The 14,122-nt window shown below is 32.5% G+C and overlaps 2 protein-coding genes across 2 annotated transcripts; one reads left to right on the top strand and one right to left on the bottom strand.

Moving 5' to 3' along the window:
• Nucleotides 1-561: 561 nt before the first annotated feature.
• On the bottom strand, nt 562-2,581 carry LOC140759580 (transcription factor BHLH148-like). The gene is made up of 3 exons (XM_073096180.1): nt 2,169-2,581; nt 1,796-2,077; nt 562-738 (listed from the first exon to the last, which is right to left on the bottom strand). Exons 1-3 carry the CDS (start codon nt 2,517-2,519, stop codon nt 613-615), a joined length of 759 nt encoding a protein of 252 aa, XP_072952281.1. The 5' UTR covers nt 2,520-2,581; the 3' UTR covers nt 562-612.
• An 8,000-nt stretch (nt 2,582-10,581) lies between these two features.
• On the top strand, nt 10,582-13,458 carry LOC140759114 (probable prefoldin subunit 4). The gene is made up of 3 exons (XM_073095588.1): nt 10,582-10,697; nt 10,786-10,896; nt 12,938-13,458. The coding sequence occupies exons 1-3, from the start codon at nt 10,689-10,691 to the stop codon at nt 13,196-13,198; spliced, it is 381 nt and encodes a 126-aa protein (XP_072951689.1). The 5' UTR covers nt 10,582-10,688; the 3' UTR covers nt 13,199-13,458.
• The last annotated feature ends 664 nt before the right edge of the window (nt 13,459-14,122 follow it).

Genomic DNA, 14,122 nt, shown 5'->3' with positions numbered 1-14,122 from the left:
ACAACAGTTTCGAAACTTAGATGGTTAGTTATGGAAGAGGAAGGTTAAAGATCGGAAGAGGTCGACCAAAGACTTGGACGATGGAAGAAAGAAGATGGGAGGAACTCATTAACTTAATTAAACAACTCTAACAAATCATCAAACCGTCCGTTTCATCGTAGATAGACTTTAAATCTTGAGAAGTCATGAGTGATCTTATTCAACTAGTTTGATATTATTTGGTTATGTGTAGAATATTTTATGAATATATTTTCGAAACTACGTAGAGTTGAATTTAACTAATTAAATAAAATTTTAACATGTTAAAACTCTAACTAAATTAAATAATTAAATAAAATAATTAAATTCAATCCATTTAACCTAATCTTCCTTTAATGTGATCCAGTAAGAGTAAGTTTAAGACGTCATCTTTTGTTGTATTCTAGATAGTCAGAGATGGAGTGCTTACATTTTATCTCACCTTACGATGAAATTTTATTTCAAATCTTCTAAAACTGAATTAGATGGAAAACTCCATATTGTAGTAAAACACATGAATAAATGTACTAAATATGAAATCGTCATGAGTAATTCTAACTCATTTTTAAAATAAAAAAAAAAGTGCACAAAAAGTTATGTTACATCATGTACATTCAATACATTGCAACTTAGGCACCATTTGGTTTGCTGGGGATATAATCTCTCCTCCTCTTTGATCAATGCACCCTCAATTGCTCTCTTCACCTCAGCAATAGGAATCTTTAACACAAACACACAGAGATAAATGAATTTAGTAACTAATTACATGAAGTATATATAGAGAAGAAGTAATTTCCTACTTGGCTTCAATGAATGTGATCACCATCCATCAAATAAGTATTCTACCCACCTTTTTAAACCAATGCTCTCATTTTATCAAATTTGCATTAGTTTTTATTTATATTGTTTAATTTAAATGTATTACTTCTCTCGTTTCTCTCACTTATTAACCGTGACGACGGTTAAAGTTAACAAAATAACTTAAACAACACTTGCTCTTTTAAATAAATATATTTTGAAGAAAAAATAAATCATAGTGACCTAGTGATAAAATAAAAAAATTAATTTTCATCCGAAGTAAAAAGGAAAAAAAACATGAACTCAGTAATAAAATATTTTTGTAAATAGCACTTCTTTAGTATCGTGATTTGATGAAGATCTAACGATTAAAATTCTTAAGGATACAATAGGAATGCAATAAATTTAAAAGATATTACCTATTCAATAGGTAATTATTATTTTTTAAATATATTATCTTGCATATTATTTTTTGATAATTATATTATAATAATTTATCAAGTAAATATATATACAGAGAAGTAATGTATATATATCATAATAGGGTTATTGATATCTTTTTATAATTAACTTGATAAAAGTCTAATTATTTTTTATTATTTTCATATATTCCTTGTTAGTTTAAGTTTAATTTAAATTAAATTTAATAACAAATATAGATAGAGATAGATAATCATATTTAAATTAAAGTTTATATCCAAAGAATCAAATTTAAATTGTTTAATAATTAAATAATATCTCCTATAAGTAAGTTATAATTATATCTATCACAACGGAGAGAAATCTTAATAGAAGAAAAGAACGTGTAATCCGAAAGTTGGACACTAATTTTTTTCTTGACAAATATGACTTGTTTTACATAGTATTGTTTTGAAACCGGTAACGAGGAATCGGGTTTGAAAACTGGCTATTTTTATCGGTAGATTAAGATTATAAATTTTAGAGAGTTTTTAAAGTCCAAACTCACTATCCCACGTACCTCAGTTTCCACACCAACCTCCACCAAGAGATCATCTCCGGATATGCTGGATACGATGCTCTTCACCTTTAACTCTGTCACCTTAACGCATCGAAGAACCCCGATAAGAGATCCGATAGGCGACGAGTTATTCACGACGCGCAGTTTGATCACCCAGTTGGGCTTCTTCTCCACCGCTGCTATCGCCTCGAGCTCCGTGTTGCGCCGTCGGAGCTTCCCCTCCGTGCTCTTCATCTCCGCGAGGTACGCCGCTGCCGACCGGACGATCGAGTTCTTATCGGCCTACCGAATAAAACATTTGTACGTGTTAGAGTTCTCTCTCTCTCTCTCTCTCTCTCTGGTAGCTTAAACTTTTAGAGTAGAGTTAGTAAACCTTTGATTTGTAGGGTAGCATGGAGTGGAGATCAGCGTATCCCTGACTCATCCTCTCCCTCCTCTGCTTCTCCCTCATCATATTCCGGAGCCCTCGGCTGCTCCCCTCCTCGCCGCCGCTAGCCGGGGTCGACATCCTCCCAAGAAACCTCAGAACTCTCCGGTGGATGTTCCGAGAAGCAAAAGATGATGGCTGTCTCGACCCTTCGCCAGCGAAGCCGCCCTCCTGCGCCCCGGAGTATCTAACGAAGGCGGTACCCGCCGGCCGAGACGGAGGCAATGGAGAGGACAGAATATAACGGAGGATTTGATCGAAGTCATTCTCCTCTTCTTGGCAGAAGAAAGGATCCATAACGTCAACCTCCTCTTCCTCTCTCTCTCTCTTGTCAACTTAGTTTCGATTTTGTGCCAGGAAATTTGAAAAGTGGTTGGGTTTTACGAACGGCTTCCGAAGGGGAGGAGTTAGATGTAGGAATGAGTAGTATGCGGCGACTAGTCAAAAGAGGAGGGACTTTGAAGAAGGTCAACGAGGAAGAGGACAACCACACGACACCACACGTGATGGTTTAGTGTGTATGTTCCTTAATTTTGCTCGTTCCCACGTGGGGCTATGGGTTGGTCAAGAGTCGAACTGGCCACAGCTTAAAATGGCTCTCTTTGGAAGAATCATTATCCTTCTAGATGGGCAATTAATTAACTACATATATAGGCAACATTAAGATGAAAGAAGATTTTATTAGAGTATATAAATAGGTATTGTAGTTTCTCTTTATATATTAAATTAAAAAATTAAATACAATTAAATTATAAAACCTTATATTCTAACACTTATCCTCCCAATTATTTAAAATAAATATATTATAGTTATTGTAGATACACCACATATTATATTCACATAAAATAGTAGAGAAGATAACAACAAGTAATTAACAATTCAATCTTTCTAAAAGAAGAACAAAGCTTAAATGCTTAGGACTTGAGATTCTATTCTTAGGCACCAATTCCTCGGTCAAAGAAGGGTCGCTTAACCGTGGACTCAGGCTTAATGACAAAGATTTAGTTAATCTAATCCACTATAAATAACTACTTATTACCTACAGCTTGTTTTATAATATAAAATTACGTGCTAATTGAAGTCGCGTGCATGGTGCATGGCACGAGTCTATGCAGCATGGTTTGGTCACTCGCTCACGAGGAGAGTTAGACAAGTCAACGACGTCAAAATCACTCGGTCTCTTATTATCCCCCAATTTTTTTTTAAAAAAAATTTAATAAAATTAACAAGGGGTTGAAAAATTCAAAGATTAATGGGATGAGGTTAGATAGTTAAACAAGCTTATAATGTCTCGGTTTTGACTTTTAGCAGCAACAAGAAATGTTGGGATATTATCAAAATTCTACTCCTCATTAGAAAGAGATGTTTTCTGACCCACAATTATTGACCTACTATCATTTACCAAGGTTATGAAATTGACCTTAAAAAGGGTTCTTAATTCCCTATTAAATAAGGGTTTGATGTAGTGATTGGGTGTATTATCCTACATTTGGTCCTACCATTTTAAGGAGATTGTGATTTGGTGCTGGTGCATAAATTGAGTTTATTATGTACTAAAAGTAAATAATGAGTTAATCATATTTATATTATATAAACTATCACCTTTTCGACTATCTTTGTGTATATTTTTTTGAACTTTTTTTTTATAACGTATAGGTTTACTGAACTATTAAAATTAGCTCAAATACTTTTTTTTATTAATCTCTTTGTTACTGATAGACTCCGTCGGATTGGATTCACTAGCGATATTAGATTTATTGGGATGAGCTTATTTATCTAATTTGTGTTTGCTTGAGAGAATAAGACTTTTTGCTATAGGGCGTTTGAACGCCTACACGCGTTTGCAATTACAGATAAAGCAATTGCGCCTTCGAACACGATCGAGCGCATTCGAATACATTGTAGTAAAAATTATTAGTTTGTTAGGGCTTTAACTTAGTTGCTGGTTTATTAGGGTTTGTTAAAGTTCTTTAACTTAGTTGATGAATCCCTAGAGTGATAAAATAAAAAAATTAATTTTCATCCCAAGTAAAAAGGAAAAAAAAACTCAATAATAGAATATTTTTATAAATAGCACTTCTTTAGTACTGTGGTATGATGAAGATCTAACGGTTAAAATTCTTAAAGGTATAATAGTAATGCAATAAATTTAAAAGATATTACCTGTTCAATAGGTAATTATTATTTTTTAAATATATTATCTTGCATATTATTTTTTGATAATTATATTATCTTAATAATTTATCAAGTAAAAAACATATATATACACTTAACGGGAAGTAATGTATATATATCATAATAATAGGACTATTGATATCTTTTTATAATTAACTTGATAAAAGTCTAATTATTTTTTATTATTTACATATATTCCTTCTTAGTTTAAGTTAATCTAATCCACTATAAATAACTACTTATTACCTACAGCTTGTTTCATAATATAAAATTACGTGCTAATTGAAGTCACGTGCATGGTGCATGGCACGAGTCTATGCAGCATGGTTTGGTCACTCGCTCACGAGGAGAGTTAGACAAGTCAACGACGTCAAAATCACTCGGTCTCTTATTATCCCCCAATTTTTTTTTAAAAAAAATTTAATAAAATTAACAAGGGGTTGAAAAATTCAAAGATTAATGGGATGAGATTAGATAGTTAAACAAGCTTATAATGTCTCGGTTTTGACTTTTAGCAGCAACAAGAAATGTTGGGATACTATCAAAATTCTACTCCTCATTAGAAAGAGATGTTTTCTGACCCACAATTATTGACCTACTATCACTTAGCAAGGTTATGAAATTGATCTTAAAAAGGGTTCTTAATTTCCTATTAAATAAGGGTTTGATGTAGTGATTGGGTGTATTATCCTACATTTGGTCCTACCATTTTAAGGAGATTGTGATTTGGTGCCGGTGCATAAATTGAGTTTATTATGTACTAAAAGTAAATAATGAGTTAATCACATTTATATTATATAAACTATCACCTTTTCGACTATCTTTGTGTATATTTTTTTGAACTTTTTTTTTATAACGTATAGGTTTACTGAACTATTAAAAGTAGCTCAAATACTTTTTTTTATTAATCTCTTTGTTACTGATAGACTCCGTCGGATTGGATTCACTAGCGATATTAGATTTATTGGGATGAGCTTATTTATCTAATTTGTGTTTGCTTGAGAGAATAAGACTTTTTGCTATAGGGCGTTTGAACGCCTACACGCGTTTGCAATTACAGATAAAGCAATTGCGCCTTCGAACACGATCGAGCGCATTCGAATACATTGTAGTAAAAATTATTAGTTTGTTAGGGCTTTAACTTAGTTGCTGGTTTATTAGGGTTTGTTAAAGTTCTTTAACTTAGTTGATGAATCGCTAGAGTGATAAAATAAAAAAATTAATTTTCATCCTAAGTAAAAAGGAAAAAAAAAACTCAATAATAGAATATTTTTATAAATAGCACTTCTTTAGTATTGTGGTATGATGAAGATCTAACGGTTAAAATTCTTAAAGGTATAATAGTAATGCAATAAATTTAAAAGATATTACCTGTTCAATAGGTAATTATTATTTTTTAAATATATTATCTTGCATATTATTTTTTGATAATTATATTATCTTAATAATTTATCAAGTAAAAAACATATATATACACTTAACGGGAAGTAATGTATATATATCATAATAATAGGACTATTGATATCTTTTTATAATTAACTTGATAAAGGTCTAATTATTTTTTATTATTTACATATATTCCTTCTTAGTTTAAGTTAATCTAATCCACTGTAAATAACTACTTATTACCTACAGCTTGTTTCATAATATAAAATTACGTGCTAATTGAAGTCACGTGCATGGTGCATGGCACGAGTCTATGCAGCATGGTTTGGTCACTCGCTCACGAGGAGAGTTAGACAAGTCAACGACGTCAAAATCACTCGGTCTCTTATTATCCCCCAATTTTTTTTAAAAAAAAATTTAATAAAATTAACAAGGGGTTGAAAAATTCAAAGATTAATGGGATGAGGTTAGATAGTTAAACAAGCTTATAATGTCTCGGTTTTGACTTTTAGCAGCAACAAGAAATGTTGGGATATTATCAAAATTCTACTCCTCATTAGAAAGAGATGTTTTCTGACCCACAATTATTGACCTACTATCACTTAACAAAGTTATGAAATTGACCTTAAAAAGGGTTCTTAATTCCCTATTAAATAAGGGTTTGATGTAGTGATTGGGTGTATTATCCTACATTTGGTCCTACCATTTTAAGGAGATTGTGATTTGGTGCCGGTGCATAAATTGAGTTTATTATGTACTAAAAGTAAATAATGAGTTAATCACATTTATATTATATAAACTATCACCTTTTCGACTATCTTTGTGTATATTTTTTTGAACTTTTTTTTTATAACGTATAGGTTTACTGAACTATTAAAATTAGCTCAAATACTTTTTTTTATTAATCTCTTTGTTACTGATAGACTCCGTCGGATTGGATTCACTAGCGATATTAGATTTATTGGGATGAGCTTATTTATCTAATTTGTGTTTGCTTGAGAGAATAAGACTTTTTGCTATAGGGCGTTTGAACGCCTACACGCGTTTGCAATTACAGATAAAGCAATTGCGCCTTCGAACACGATCGAGCGCATTCGAATACATTGTAGTAAAAATTATTAGTTTGTTAGGGCTTTAACTTAGTTGCTGGTTTATTAGGGTTTGTTAAAGTTCTTTAACTTAGTTGATGAATCCCTAGAGTGATAAAATAAAAAAATTAATTTTCATCCTAAGTAAAAAGGAAAAAAAAACTCAATAATAGAATATTTTTATAAATAGCACTTCTTTAGTACTGTGGTATGATGAAGATCTAACGGTTAAAATTCTTAAAGGTATAATAGTAATGCAATAAATTTAAAAGATATTACCTGTTCAATAGGTAATTATTATTTTTTAAATATATTATCTTGCATATTATTTTTTGATAATTATATTATCTTAATAATTTATCAAGTAAAAAACATATATATAAACTTAACGGGAAGTAATGTATATATATCATAATAATAGGACTATTGATATCTTTTTATAATTAACTTGATAAAGGTCTAATTATTTTTTATTATTTACATATATTCCTTCTTAGTTTAAGTTAATCTAATCCACTGTAAATAACTACTTATTACCTACAGCTTGTTTCATAATATAAAATTACGTGCTAATTGAAGTCACGTGCATGGTGCATGGCACGAGTCTATGCAGCATGGTTTGGTCACTCGCTCACGAGGAGAGTTAGACAAGTCAACGACGTCAAAATCACTCGGTCTCTTATTATCCCCCAATTTTTTTTTTAAAAAAAATTTAATAAAATTAACAAGGGGTTGAAAATTTCAAAGATTAATGGGATGAGGTTAGATAGTTAAACAAGCTTATAATGTCTCGGTTTTGACTTTTAGCAGCAACAAGAAATGTTGGGATACTATCAAAATTCTACTCCTCATTAGAAAGAGATGTTTTCTGACCCACAATTATTGACCTACTATCACTTAACAAGGTTATGAAATTGACCTTAAAAAGGGTTCTTAATTCCCTATTAAATAAGGGTTTGATGTAGTGATTGGGTGTATTATCCTACATTTGGTCCTACCATTTTAAGGAGATTGTGATTTGGTGCCGGTGCATAAATTGAGTTTATTATGTACTAAAAGTAAATAATGAGTTAATCACATTTATATTATATAAACTATCACCTTTTCGACTATCTTTATGTATATTTTTTTGAACTTTTTTTTTATAACGTATAGGTTTACTGAACTATTAAAATTAGCTCAAATACTTTTTTTTATTAATCTCTTTGTTACTGATAGACTCCGTCGGATTGGATTCACTAGCGATATTAGATTTATTAGGATGAGCTTATTTATCTAATTTGTGTTTGCTTGAGAGAATAAGACTTTTTGCTATAGGGCGTTTGAACGCCTACACGTGTTTGCAATTACAGATAAAGCAATTGCGCCTTCGAACACGATCGAGCGCATTCGAATACATTGTAGTAAAAATTATTAGTTTGTTAGGGTTTTAACTTAGTTGTTGGTTTATTAGAAGGTTTGTTAAAGTTCTTTAACTTAGTTGATGAATCCCTAGAGTGATAAAATAAAAAAATTAATTTTCATCCCAAGTAAAAAGGAAAAAAAAACTCAATAATAGAATATTTTTATAAATAGCACTTCTTTAGTACTGTGGTATGATGAAGATCTAACGGTTAAAATTCTTAAAGGTATAATAGTAATGCAATAAATTTAAAAGATATTACCTGTTCAATAGGTAATTATTATTTTTTAAATATATTATCTTGCATATTATTTTTTGATAATTATATTATCTTAATAATTTATCAAGTAAAAAACATATATATACACTTAACGGGAAGCAATGTATATATATCATAATAATAGGACTATTGATATCTTTTTATAATTAACTTGATAAAAGTCTAATTATTTTTTATTATTTACATATATTCCTTCTTAGTTTAAGTTAATATAATCCACTATAAATAACTACTTATTACCTACAGCTTGTTTCATAATATAAAATTACGTGCTAATTGAAGTCACGTGCATGGTGCATGGCACGAGTCTATGCAGCATGGTTTGGTCACTCGCTCACGAGGAGAGTTAGACAAGTCAACGACGTCAAAATCACTCGGTCTCTTATTATCCCCCAATTTTTTTTAAAAAAAATTTAATAAAATTAACAAGGGGTTGAAAAATTCAAAGATTAATGGGATGAGGTTAGATAGTTAAACAAGCTTATAATGTCTCGGTTTTGACTTTTAGCAGCAACAAGAAATGTTGGGATACTATCAAAATTCTACTCCTCATTAGAAAGAGATGTTTTCTGACCCACTATTATTGACCAACTATTACTTAACAAGGTTATGAAATTGATCTTAAAAAGGGTTACTAATTCCCTATTAAATAAGGGTTTGATGTAGTGATTGGGTGTATTATCTTACATTCGGTCCTACCATTTTAAGGAGATTGTGATTTGGTGCCGGTGCATAAATTGAGTTTATTATGTACTAAACGTAAATAATGAGTTAATCACATTTATATTATATAAACTATCACCTTTTCGACTATCTTTGTGTATATTTTTTGAAATTTTTTTTTATAATGTATAGGTTTATTGAACTATTAAAAGTATCTCAAATACTTTTTTTATTAAGCTCTTTGTTACTGATAGACTCCGTCGGATTGGATCCACTCGCGATATTAGATTTATTGGGATGAGCTTATTTATCTAGTTTGTGTTTGCTTGAGAGAATAAGACCTTTTGTCATGGGGCGTTTGAACGCTATGGACCTGCATTCGATTGGGGCTATTTGTTTGCCTACACACGTTTGCAACTACAGAGAAAGCAATTGCGTTTTCGAACGCAATCAGGCGTGTTTGAATGCATCATGGCGAAAAATTGTTGGTTTGTTAGGGTTTTAACTTAGTTGTTGGTTTGTTAGGGTTTTAACTTAGTTGATGAATTCTTACAGTGAGCCTTTATAAATATGTAGAGTTTATCTTAGATAATTAAATTGGCTTTGGCCTTTATCTCTCTCTCAACTTGTCTCTAGCTATTGACATCCACCCCTAAGTCCTAGGTCGACATCTTTCAGCTTCTAACCACTCTACGATCTCCCTTCACACTAAGGAGTAAACTTAACAACTATCTAGCCATTGGAAAGCTATTAAGCTAGGATCTAATTGACCTTCGACCACTGTTTTATCGATATCTTGAGATCTAACAGTCCAAAATTTTGTGATCTTGGATTCTTTAGAAAGCTCTCTCCAAGATATCCGTCAATTAGATTATTCGCAGATCCCTTCAAAAGTTACGAGCTTTATCGAGTTCAGAACCATTGTAGATCGGATTAGACCGGTTCGTAACAGTTACATTTTTCATTTATAAGTTGTCACGCGCAAATCATGTGAGTAGCTATATGATATGTTTACCTTTACATTTTAAAGAGAAGAGAAAAGAATTTAATTTACTAAAATATCCTTACCTTCTAATAGGGATTTTTTAAAATCTTTTTAGCCTTTTCATCTATATATTACAAAAAAAATAATAATAAGTGGAGGTATATAAAAAATAATTATAATTTAATGGTCTAAGTATAATTATGCATTTTGTAATATTTGCTCTCAAACACCCTATTTATTCATATTTTAACAATCAAATACCTTCGTATCTATAATCATGGTTACACCCAACCAAAATAGGGGAAAAAAAAAAGAAATTAAATAAAAGGATAGAAAATGAGTATAAGAAGTTTTACACTTTAGCCCAATATAACGATGAAATAGGAATTAGGTCCATTCTAGCTCCGTTCGCAATTTCGAGACCTATAACCCAAAAATTATTCACTTCGTCGGCTCGGGAGGAGAGAGAAGAAACCGGGCTCCAACGATGCAGCAGGTAAACCCCTAAGGAAAAATCCTAACCCTAACCCTAGATCTCGATGTGCAGCAGATTCGTGATGGTTTTCTCTGATCGATTTGGTTAGGGAGACGGATCGGAGGCCCAGGTGACGTGGGAGGATCAGCAGAACATAAACAAGTTTGGGAGATTGAACAATAGATTCCATGAGCTCGAGGACGAGATCAAGCTCGCCAAGGTAACAATCCAGGCTTCTCTTCGGGTAACACTATGTTGCATCTTTGGAAAGTTCAGATAACATTTGTCGATCTCATGATATTAATTCAAACCGGAGTCGCTTAGCCAGTTAGAGAGTTAGTAATCTTGGAAAGGTTAGAAATTTGATGAGTTTTAGGTAAGATTTGGCGGTTAATTGTAAAAAATCGAGGTGTATTTGGGGGTGAAATCAGAAGATGCTTCTACTGAAGTTGTTAGATAAGCACGCCAAGCTGCGTTATTTCCTGAATTATGTGAAAGGAATAAATTTTCAGTTGCATGAGAGAATGTAGAAACACAAGTTGAAAGAAACAATACACCATGATGCATCTTCTCTATGAATCAGGCAGGATCTACTGTCCTTCTATTTTCCCTCATTCTAGCTAACATGCTTGCTAGTGATTTTCATCTTTTCACACATACATACAGAGGACTATTAAGGACGCAAACGGTAGCTTTGTAAGTTGATAGAAATAGACATAAATCAAATGAACATGCATTTGGAAAAAAAGCAGTCTAATGTAAGTAATTAGAAGTACCAAGTGGAATCTTGTTTATGCCATTAGGTTGTGGCCAACTTGTTTTGGAATAATTTATATGAGAGGAATGACTAACCAAGAACCTCGCCAAGAGTTGTAGTCTGACCCCCTGTCATACCTTGCTTTTGTACAACTACTACTGAGATTGGACTGGAGATTTTTAGTGCTGGTCTGATATCGAGATGGATTAGGGTAATAGTTTATGGTGGAAAGATTAAGGTTGTCAGATTTTGATATGTACTTAACTACTTATTTAGATATCTCACTTGGTGCATATTGTAGAAAAAGAGTTTATCGTATTATGTTTAGTGTTTATTTATTTATTACTAGCTACTAAAGAAAGAAGAAAGTTTGTAATGAAAAAAGATTTTTTCACATCTTGCCATCTGACCATGATAGTAGTGCACTTTAGGCCAGTGTTCCTATGTATATAAGTCCATTTTATTTTTTTATATGCATTAGTAAGTGGCAAGTGCTGAATAGCAGTACAAGTAACTGGAGCAACTCTATTGCACGGTGAAAACTACACATCCATGCAGGATCCAACTTTTTCAATGGAGAGAGAACTTTTGCTTGGTGGTCCCACACATACACACACCAAGATAGAGTGTCATGTGTTTTTGACCTAATACTGCATGATAAGAAATATTAGAAATAACTGATTTGGCATAGAAATTGAACAGGCTTAATGGGCTTACTCATAAAATAGAGTTTGATTCTCTTGTATATTGAACTCGGAAAATGCTCTAAAACAAATTCAAAAGTACGGTGTTTGACTATTCCTTTAAATTGATATTAGGAATATTAAGCTTATACAAATTGGCAACCAAACTCGTAATGTTTGGTAGTTCTCACACAACTTCAGCTACTTGGTTTTGGGATTGTACGTGCACATGTAGTTGACAGAAAGAAACATGGCATTGGATGAGTAATTGGATTTTCATGTAATCTTGTTTTAGCTTAGTTGTGGTGAAAGTGTGAAACCATATTACTCAGTTCTGCAAGATAATTAGATAATGTGACTTGTGTTTTAGATAGCTTAGTTATGAGCTTAATGCTGTAGATTTAGCTTGAACAATGCAAATCTCTGGGTATTCTTAGGTACATAATAAATTGTTATTGAATGTATGAGCTGAACTTGTAACCAGTATTTGAGGATTCTAAGGTGTGTAAGGTGGATATATTATTCTTTGATATTTAAAAGATTTATTCAAGGTTTCGAAAGATTTAAGTGGCAGATGGGAAGGTAAGGACCTTCTTGTGGTTGCATACTAGGAAGAAGCTGTCAAGTTGAACTTGACCAAGAAAATAAAACTGGAACTAAAAAGTAGTGCATGCAACCCAAAATCTAAATAGTCATAATTGTTTTTTAAATTGAAACAAGCCATCAGTATTCAACAATTTGGGACATTTACAATTACATCAAAGTTTGAGGCCATCATACAGAAAAAAATATTTAGTTATTTTGCCCTTGTTTTCTTGCAGGAAGCCAATGAAAATGTGGAGGATGCCAGCAATGAATTGATCTTATCAGATGAAGATATGGTGAGGTTCCAAATAGGGGAGATCTTTGCCCACATGCCGCGGGAAGAAGTCGAGAGCAGGTTAGAGAAGATGAAAGAGGACACTAGCAAGGAATTGGAGAGGCTGGAGGAAGAAAAGGAATCTGTGCTCTCACAGATGGCTGAACTGAAGAAGATTTTGTATGGGAAATTCAAGGACTCCATCAACTTGGAGGAGGATTAATTAGGCAAACAGCATGTGATGTCCCTTTTGCTGCCTTTTTCTATTTGTTAAGGCTTGATGCAATATAGTTAGGTGTTTATTTTGGATTGAACTTGATTTTAAGTTTCTTCAGCATATCTTGGGGAAAGATTGTAGCACACTTGTTTCGTCATTTGGATCACTAATAGTTAGAGAACAACGGGATGTGTGAACTCTAGAACTACCCATGTTCTGCTTATCTATACAAAGTGAGCGAAGGCGCATGCAATTTTGGTTTTGTATGATTTTTCTTACCATTACTATTATCACTCATGATTGGTACTCAGGAATCATGTGCCTTCTTTTAAGCAGTGAGTTCTCATAAAGGAAAAAACAAAAAACAAAAATACAAAATAAAGGTGCAAAGGAGGATGCTTATTTCTTCAGATCCCAGTCTTCTGATGAACAAACTGTGAAGTTTAAGGCTTGATTTTTCTCCTCTTCAATGTACTAGTGCTTTACATGACCAAAGAATTCATGACATTCAACATTTGACATCCTGTGGATAGTTTTAGCATGCATTGTAGATTTATGTCATAGAAGGCTAACAGAAGAGTAATTTTGAAATATATCAGTCCTTCATAGGACAGTATTGATATGAACCAGGTTAAAAACTATAGATATGAAACAGTGGGTCAATATATCAATCCTTCATAGGATAGTCTTGATACGAACCAGGATAAAAACTATAGATATGAAACAATGGGTCCCCACACTGGTGCAGCCTTGCCCAATGAGATCAAGTAGTTTCTAGCTTCCAGGTGGATACTGTCCAGGTGGAGCAACCTGTGTGGCTGTGAGTGGATGAGGCATGAGAGGAGAGCTATCCATTATCCAATCCACCCATTGGTCTCAAAAGATCTCTCCTTTGTGGTGCATATAGCCACACTTTCTTGTTACAATTTG

Source organism: Typha angustifolia, chromosome 4, assembly GCF_048772165.1.
Source record: "Typha angustifolia cultivar Huaian chromosome 4, ASM4877216v1, whole genome shotgun sequence".
Classification (NCBI taxonomy): domain Eukaryota; kingdom Viridiplantae; phylum Streptophyta; class Magnoliopsida; order Poales; family Typhaceae; genus Typha; species Typha angustifolia.
Note: the sequence above shows the minus strand (reverse complement) of the source record. Positions and strands in the feature narration are given on the sequence as shown.

Excerpts from the sequence above, each read along its gene's own strand:
- LOC140759114 (XM_073095588.1), top strand. Across the intron at positions 10,897-12,937 it reads ACGAGATCAAGCTCGCCAAG|GAAGCCAATGAAAATGTGGA; the intron begins GTAACAATCCAG and ends GTTTTCTTGCAG.
- LOC140759580 (XM_073096180.1), bottom strand. The coding sequence starts at position 2,519 with ATGGATCCTTTCTTCTGCCAAGAAGAGGAGAATGACTTCGATCAAATC. Across the intron at positions 2,078-2,168 it reads TGCTACCCTACAAATCAAAG|GCCGATAAGAACTCGATCGT; the intron begins GTTTACTAACTC and ends TTTATTCGGTAG. Across the intron at positions 739-1,795 it reads AGGTTGGTGTGGAAACTGAG|ATTCCTATTGCTGAGGTGAA; the intron begins GTACGTGGGATA and ends TTTGTGTTAAAG.